The sequence below is a fragment of the Phalaenopsis equestris genome, unplaced genomic scaffold, assembly GCF_001263595.1.
Source record: "Phalaenopsis equestris unplaced genomic scaffold, ASM126359v1 Scaffold000919, whole genome shotgun sequence".
Taxonomy (NCBI): Eukaryota; Viridiplantae; Streptophyta; class Magnoliopsida; order Asparagales; family Orchidaceae; genus Phalaenopsis; species Phalaenopsis equestris.
In genome coordinates, this window is record NW_018165358.1 from 342 (window position 1) to 8,859 (window position 8,518).

An 8,518-nucleotide genomic window follows, 5' to 3' on the forward strand; every position below is an offset into this window, starting at 1 on the left:
CCCTATATTACTTGATCGATACATATAAAATGCATTGATAAATGTGACTTTACAATTATTGAATATTTAATACGTCAATATTTATCTTATATTTTATTGCATATATAAAATCGTTGTCATTGAGGTAGAGGAAGCTCGCGACACAAGGCTCTTGGACCAAAAATCTAGGCCGCCAAGGTAGAGGAAGCTCGTAGTAGGAAACTCTCGGACCAAGAAGTCATGTCGTCGAGGTGGCTTTGCCGGTAGGAGAGGAAGAAAGGAGGCTGCCTTTAATGAAAGAATCAGATCCCTTTTTATCGTGAGGTGAGAGAAGATGCTCTGTTGCTTGGAGAGGGAGATTGAGCTGGCTAACGATGATGGTTATTGGAAAGGAGGTCGAACCGGTCATGTGCGGCTCCAACGAGCGAGAAATTTGGGTCATGCTCAACAGGAAAGGTGGGGAAAGTTCAGAGCACGCGATCGAGTGAGATCGGAACAAGGCCGTCGGCTTTGGGGAAGAAGGTTGCGTTTCGGTGCGGTCGCTAGCAAAAAGGAGTCCGGGAGCAGAAGGAGGGCACGACAAAATCGCGCTGAGGAAGTGAGGAGGCAAAAAATAAGGCAAAGGATTTGTGGGCCAGCAGAAGCAGAACTCTAGCGTCGAGGAGGGCCGATAGGACGTCATCGGCGAGAACAGGTGACTCTTGCTTGCAGTTGGCCATTAGCCGAGATGGGGAGAACAACAGAGGTTCCACAAAAAAAAATTGAAAAGGAGGGAGAGGGGAGGATTTCAGCAGGGGCTCCATTCACCAGCAGGAGCTTCATTCACCGACAAGGAGCCCCGACAGTGAATTTTGGGCGCGAGAATGAGCTTTGAGCTGGAGTGGCATTGCGCAAGGGAGGTAGGGCTTGGTAGTCGTTTGAGGGTTTTCAGCGATGTTAAGGAGAAGGATTGGGGGGATCGTCCCTAGGGTTCACTTGCCTTTTTAAAACACTTTGTTTTATTTTTTTTAATTTTTAATATTGTTATTTAAAATCCATTGATTTGTGCATTTTCCGCATGCACATAGTAACATAACAACATGGGTATTCTTCCCGGCTAAAATCGACGTACTGAACATGCTCGTGCGGTCCTTTTCATCATTCGGGGTCATTCAGACAACTTAGTTGATGAACGAGTCAATTCAAGTTTAATTTGCATTCGCCACGGCGAATGTGATCTGTCGATCCAATCAAAGCTATTCGACGAGAAAAATGCTGACTTGCTTTTGCCAAAAATGAGGCTAACAAAGCTATTTTGATCAGATCCTGTTTGGACGTATATGCTTGACATATCCTTGCGAGGTTCGCCATAGGAAAGTTCTCTACATTCTTTTTTTTGTTTGTCCGCCCTTGTTGTATGTCCTGTTTTTCCTATTCGTCTCTTCTTCTGATCATTCATATGATATCGAATAGATATTTATTCAGAAAGATGAAGTATACGACGATAAATAAACTAACGATTCCTTTGATAATAAAAAGAGAAATGAATGAAAACAAAGCTCAAATTAATTTGCTTTGAGCGCGCAAAGTTATTAAAAATAAAGTCAAACCAACAAGTTAAAATTCTTACACGTGCTCATTTGCTTGTCTAAATTGACTAATTTTATGCATCTCAGAATGCTATGAGGGTTATTGCATGATTAAGCTAAAATATAATTTGTCTTAGGAAGCATACACACATATCAAAGCTTTATAGAAATCTAAATTTCTAAATATTAATGTGAAATATATGTAATTACACATTTCTTCAAGTTAGCCACCTTGCATATAGTGTAACCACACTTTGGACAATTCAATCCTCCATCCAGTAGGGATTGAAGTCGACAAAAATGAATCTCCACGGAGATAACTAAATCCACCTCTCTTAATGATGTTTAAGCAATCATTACCCGATGATGGTCGAGTTGATGTTATATTTCAATTGGAGGGGCCTTTATTAAAAAATTATTCTCAAAGACCATTTTAAAAACTCAAATAATAAAATAAATTATGAATCTGATTCTCTGTGAGCAGGATAAAGTCGACAGGGTTCAAAGATAATTAATTCTCCGGTGATAGTTGAGTTGATTGTGAATCTCAATGAGAGGTATATATTTTCAATATTAAACTTAAAAAATATTTGAATAAATTCAATTAATATAAATCATGAATCCGATTCTTTGTGAGTTGGACAGAGTCGACAATGTTCAAAGATAATCAATTCCTCGATGATGGCCGAGCTGATAGAATATTTTAATCGGAGGGGTATATTTTGAAATCTTTTCTCAAAGTCCATTTACAAAACTAAAATAATAATATGAATCCTAAATATCTTCCTTTACGAGAGGGGCCGAGTTGACGATGTTCAAAGATAATCTTTTCTATAATGATGGTCATGTTTATCATGAATTTCAACTGAAGGGGCTTATTTATATATTTAAAATATTTTAAATCATAAAAAAATAATTAAAAGAGAAATTATGCTCACTAATATCTATAGCAAAATCAATCCGCCTTCACAACCATTTACCAAGATTGACAAATTTAATAACTTGTGTTCACAAGAGTCGATGTTATATTAAATATATCACTATATTTAAACTCAGAATAAGTTTGTGTTAGTAAGGATGTGACCCGATTCATTTGTCTATGTGGTTTGATAAGTAGGCTCTACATGAAAAATACAGTTATGACTAGAGCCCTCTAATTGAATTGTTTGGCCAGTAGACACAATTGTAGTGGTTATAGCCAATATGTTCTTCAATGAATGTATGTTTTTTTGAGTATTGAATTATAAGGTTTATTTGATAGGGCACGAAGCGATCTCTAAGTTAAGGTTGACCTAGATTAGTCCCCTTAGACATACATTTATCCTAGATCTATAAGGTCTCCTTGGACAAAACAACCCATGACTGCAGACAATAATTTATTTGTCAGGTTGGGTTGACTACCTTTACTAACTGATTAAACAATGGTACATGACAATCTGAGATGATGAAATCATGAGATCTTGATCAGGTTCTTCATTGTTTCTGTCATCATCCTATTTGAGCTCATAATTATAATATTTTCATGATTTTAAATTTCACATTTGTTGCTACTATATGCTATGTTCGATCACTTAACACCAAATGACAAAGCCTTAATCAAATGTGTTCTTCAGTAATCTGGAAGGGTAATTAACCATAGGGGCTTGCGCGTCTGATAATTCTCGAACCTCATATCTTAATATCCTCACAAAATGAGAGCGGAAACTCTGGATAGTATCCTATCTTCTCTCTTATCTACCTTCAAAAAATTTAACCCAAAATTAAAAGTTTAAGCTCTCAACTAGAGCCAGTGTGTTTTTTTGAATTTTTGGAGCGCACAAATTTGTGCAACTAAACTCTTTTAGCGCCCAGTTAAGCTAGAAGTTGTTGGCCAAACTATTGAGATTAGGCTCTGTTTGGTGCAGCTGCAGCTTTTCAGCTTTTTAGCTGCAGCTGCGCTGCATCAGGAAGTTACTGTGGGGAAGTTGGCTAGTTATTTGTTGCAGCTGTGTGAAAATAGCTGTAGGGCACCTGTTTCTGGAAAAATGACAATTATGCCCCTGTTTAGTTAAAATGTTTGGAATAGAACAATGACAGTCTTCTATATGATATAACAGAAACGGAAATTCATTTTACAAACTAAAAATGTAAAAAATAGACTTCTACAATTTTTAGTTAATCCCAGAAGTCATAAATTTGATATTTAAAAAAAAAATTAAAATAAAAACAATCTAAAATTACATACAAGTAGTTCATGCTTCACCAAAAAAATAAGCATATGCTGCACCAAAAAAAAAAAAGATGATTTACATACATACAATCCAATTCTTAAGTATTTACATGTCTAACACTAACTTTACTTTTTCCGTTTATACCACCCAAATCTTTCATATCACATAAAAAAAAATCACTCTTTTAACTTTTAAAAAGTGAAATACAAATTTTCATGAAAATGTAAGGCATTATATATGGTAAAATTAAAGTTTGGGTGTTAGTTCAATTCTTATGTATTTACACATATAACACCTGTACTTCAATTTTTATATACATAAAATGGCAGCATTCTTTGAGTCTTATAAATGTAAAACATAAAGTTTAGATATGTAAATGCATAGTAATTGGTTGGTATAATTATAAATGTAAAACATAAAGTTTAGAAATACAAGCATTCATTTACAAAGCTACACATACTATAAGAGAACAAAGAGGCATGCAACAAGGATCTAATTAGTTGAAGTTTCCCAATTTATTCAAATATGTTACTTCAGCTTCTTCAAGGTTGATTGTTTTCTACTTCAGTTGTAAAATCCAATACTCAATCGTTGCTGTCAAATATTGATTTGAGTGCTATGTTGGTAAATATGAAAGTTTAGTTGTGAGATAGGTAAATACAAAAGAGTTGTGCTATGCATGTAAATTCCCCTTTTTTGCAGTTTTTATCAATTAGTACCAATAATTCAGTTACTTGTATAAGTGACATTTGTATGCAAAAATTTTGGCTCGTGGCTATTTTGCATCATGTATGTTAAGCATTTGATGGCATCTTACACTTAAAATGAAGAGCCTGAAACAATGATAAGCACCTCCAACGATGGAAACACATAAACCTTGTCATTCCCATGGAATTTACAATCAAGCTGCTTTGCTTTTGGGACGTTACAAAGGTACAACGACTTGAGGTGGGGAAGAGTTCAGTTAAGCAAGGAAAGAAACAATCATATGTTGCTGCACCTGCTCCATCAAACCAATCCTCCATTACTTGTAATACTTTACTATTAAGCACCTCCAACTATCATAAGCTGCTGCACCTGCTCCATCAAACCAATCCTCCAATACTTGTAATCCTTTACTATTAAGCACCTCCAACGATGGAAACACCTAAACCTTGTCATTCCCATGGAATTTACAAGCAAGCCGCTTTGCTTTTGGCACGTTACAAAGGTACAACGACTTGAGGTGGGGAAGAGTTCAGTTAAGCAAGGATAGAAACAGTCATATGCTGCTGCATCTGCTCCATCAAACCAATCCTCCAATACTTGTAATCCTTTACTATTAAGCACCTCCAACGATGGAAACATATAAACCTTTTCATTCCAATGGAATTTATAATCAAGCTTTCGTTCAGACTGATGTACTCCAGATTGGAGATCAAATCTGCATTGCACCCACTCAGTTCATATGTATTTACATATCTAACACCTAAACTTTAAAATTACATATATATAAGTATCAATAAGTTCAATCTAATCAAGCTAGTTTATATCAAAATAAAAAGCTTCAGCATTATATCAACTTCCATATCAAAATAAGATAAGTTTCATATAAGCATTATTAGAAACTGATTGAAGTTACTCAAAATGAGATACTTATGGTGATGTAAATAAGAAAAATAAACAATCAATAAAATAATTCTTAAATCTTAGGATAAGGAAACAGGGACATAGATAAATAAGGAGGTGAATTCTAAATCTTATAAAGAAAAAGAATTCCAAATTCCAGCGAACAAGTTAAATTTACATACATAACACATAATTGGTATGCATAATGTACTAACTATCAATAAAACAACTAAAATCATGAAAAATTTCCATAAATGTTCGTTACTTTTCTCTTGAAATAGCTGTTGTCCAAAATCACAGATCGTGATTCAAACTTAAAGTTACTTTTCTTTTTAAAAGAAGAAGAAGAAGAATGTAATTAGACATTATTTTACTTTGCAGAAGAGAGAAAAATGTAATTAGACATCGTTTTACTTTGCAGAAGGAGCCAGAGAGTAGGAGACAGAGAAGATGACAACGGAGTTGAGCGGCGAGCTGAAGCAAGAGAGAGGGAAGTGGTGAACGGCACCTATGAGGGACGATGGGGGGAGGAAATCATCGAATATCAAGTGATCGGACGACCCTTCTCCCACCAGTAGTACCATTCCTCCTCCTTCCTCCTGGCGGGGTGCAGGGCAGAACGCGTGAGAACTTACGAAGGAGAAATTAAGGGTACGAGAGTAAAAAGCGGAGCGGTAACGCGGACCGCAGGGTCTCACCCGTGGTCGGCATTTCGCCCAGATTCCCGGCAGCGGCGAGCAAAACGCCGCGCCAAACAGTGCCAAAACGCGGCGTCCCGCCGCACCGCACAGAGGAAGCCGCGCCAAATAGAGCCTATGATAACGCAGAAAAATTTTAACTCAAAATTTGAACTTGAACTCAAATTCAGAACTCAGGCTCAACGCCACGAGCCGGATTCTTAGCTCAATCGAAATATTCCAGACCTACATAATTGTAATCTAATTAGCAATCGCAAAACAACAAATTAACTCCCATTCTACCTAATCAACTTTGCCCAATAACGACCAAAACCCTAAAAATACGTGAGATAATTCATGGCGCGTGACATGAAATCATTGTAACAACCCCTCTATTCATTAATTGTATATCTCAAGTCGTTTCAAGCATTGGCCCTTCTGCTCGTTATGAATTTTCCCTCTTCGAATTAGCTCGTCTGCGCTGTGCAGTTTTGAATTCGCGGATGAATCTAAAAATTGAACTTCATCACTGTTCCTGAATCTTTCCTTTCTAGGTCAACACGCCTAATTTCTCTTTCCCCGCCTCATGCTCTGGTTACTTCCCGTCCCCTTCCTTTCCCATCACACCATGCCTTCCCCGCCAACCTTCCTCCTCCTCTTCCAACTCATTCTCCTCTTTTCCTTCCAAACCCATTCTCAGAACGCCCACATCATCACTTCCTGCTCCGCCGACAACTTCACCTACTCAAACCCCTACGCCTCCAATCTCCAACTCCTCCTCTCCAATCTCACCACCTCCGCGCCAAACTCCTCAACCTATTCCTCCACTTTCACCATTGGCACATCCCCCAACTCCCAGATCTTCGGTCTTTCCCAATGCCGGCCAGACGTATCCCCCGCCATCTGCGTCAGCTGCCTCTCCAACGCAGCCTCGACAGCCATTGGAAACTCCTCAACCGGTTGCGGAAAGTGCAAGTCAGCCGCGCTACGCTTCGAACACTGCTTCCTCCGCTATTCTGATAGGCGATTCTTCGGCATCGCCGACGACAGCGTGTACATATCTCTTTACAACCTGAAAAACGCCTCGGATCCCGCTGCGTTTGATAGCCGGCGGAATAGTTTGATGAGGGAGGTGTCGCATAAGGCAGCGTCCGCGGCCTCGAGGTTTGCGGTTGGGATGAAGAAGGCAGGAGATTCATATAATGTTTACGGTTTGGCTTGGTGCACGACTGATTTGTTCACTAGTGACTGCGCCAAGTGTCTTTATAGCGCTGGGAGCTTTCTCGTCAAACAAAAAATTGGGGGCATGGTGGGGTTTCCAAGTTGTCTGGTGAGGTTTGAAGTTTATGTGTTTTTTTCGTTGGATTTGTTGTTTGATATTCCCTCGCCGCCGGTGAGACCTGCGGTAGCGGAGACGCCGACGGTGACGAATTTAGCATTGGGCAATGGAGTTGACAGCACAGGACGAAAAGGTTGGTTTCATTTCTGATACGTTTTTTATATTTTTCCAACATCAGAAATTATTTCGTTTTTTCATAACTGTAGAGAAGTATTAAACCAAACACCAAAAGCTTGGCCGAGAAGTTAATTGGCGTAATTGGAGATATTATAAGGTACAGATTTGGTGTTAGTGTTATGCTTAGTATTATATTGTACACAAAATGTGTCCCAAGCTCCATCTTCTGCCACTTGGGGTTTACAATCCTTTCAATTGCCAGAGAAGTGCCGACTGCAATCTAATGAGAATGACCCTCGACTTATGCCTCCCGGGTAATCATCAAATATATTTTCTCTTTCAATTCCTTATTTTTGCTTGAGAATGGCTGCCACCTGAACCTCATGCTGTTGAGCAACGAATTCTCTCTTATTGATGAAAAGTTTCAACTTCTCTTCCGCCATAGCAACTCTTTGTTTCAACTTCCGAATTCGCAAAGTGGACCTCCCATCCTCCTCCTTGGCGCTATCCAACAAAAGCCCCTGGAAGTGCAAAGCCTCCTAGGCAAGTGCATGGTATCGATAGGCTGCTTGGAACATGTCTCTTCTGCGCATTGACTTCAAAGTCTTCTCAAATGTAGGATGCCAGAGCATTTCTATCAGAATCGAGGGATAGTCTCCATCCAGGAAAGTGTTTGGGAACCAATCGATCTCCCAGTTAATAAGAGCATAGTGACCACTCATTCAAACTCCGGCTCCTCGATCTTGCAAGCTTACCCACTCAGGTGAAATTGCCCCCTTTTGCATAGGAGGAGGGTTCAAGCCTGTATCAAGGGCAGGAGCCTTTCCTTCCCTTCGGGAGCTGTCACTCTCTTTCCGCTTCGCGACCCCTCGCTCCTCCTTAGAATCAGTCTCAATAGAGATGGGACGGGAGGCACGACTCACCTCACCTCACTTCTGCAAAACTATAAACGAGATCTCCCCCGCTGCCGCTGAAACTTTGCCAACCAACGGATGCATTGGCTGACCTTCGGAGTCAAGA

General features: G+C 39.2%; 1 protein-coding gene and 1 long non-coding RNA gene across 2 annotated transcripts; one reads left to right on the plus strand and one right to left on the minus strand.

The window, feature by feature from the left end:
- Nucleotides 1–4,616: 4,616 nt before the first annotated feature.
- LOC110032314 lies at nucleotides 4,617–5,185 on the minus strand. Its single transcript, XR_002294846.1, has 2 exons — nucleotides 4,887–5,185; nucleotides 4,617–4,809 (listed from the first exon to the last, which is right to left on the minus strand). It is a non-coding gene; the product is annotated as an uncharacterized LOC110032314 (long non-coding RNA).
- A 1,165-nt stretch (nucleotides 5,186–6,350) lies between these two features.
- LOC110032312 (cysteine-rich repeat secretory protein 38-like) lies at nucleotides 6,351–7,813 on the plus strand. The gene is made up of 3 exons (XM_020735896.1): nucleotides 6,351–7,514; nucleotides 7,588–7,655; nucleotides 7,761–7,813. Exons 1-2 carry the CDS (start codon nucleotides 6,629–6,631, stop codon nucleotides 7,596–7,598), a joined length of 897 nt encoding a protein of 298 aa, XP_020591555.1. The 5' UTR covers nucleotides 6,351–6,628; the 3' UTR covers nucleotides 7,599–7,655; nucleotides 7,761–7,813.
- The last annotated feature ends 705 nt before the right edge of the window (nucleotides 7,814–8,518 follow it).

Bases quoted from the DNA above. Each gene is read 5' to 3' on its own strand.
- LOC110032312 (XM_020735896.1), top strand. From the start codon at position 6,629: ATGCTCTGGTTACTTCCCGTCCCCTTCCTTTCCCATCACACCATGCCT.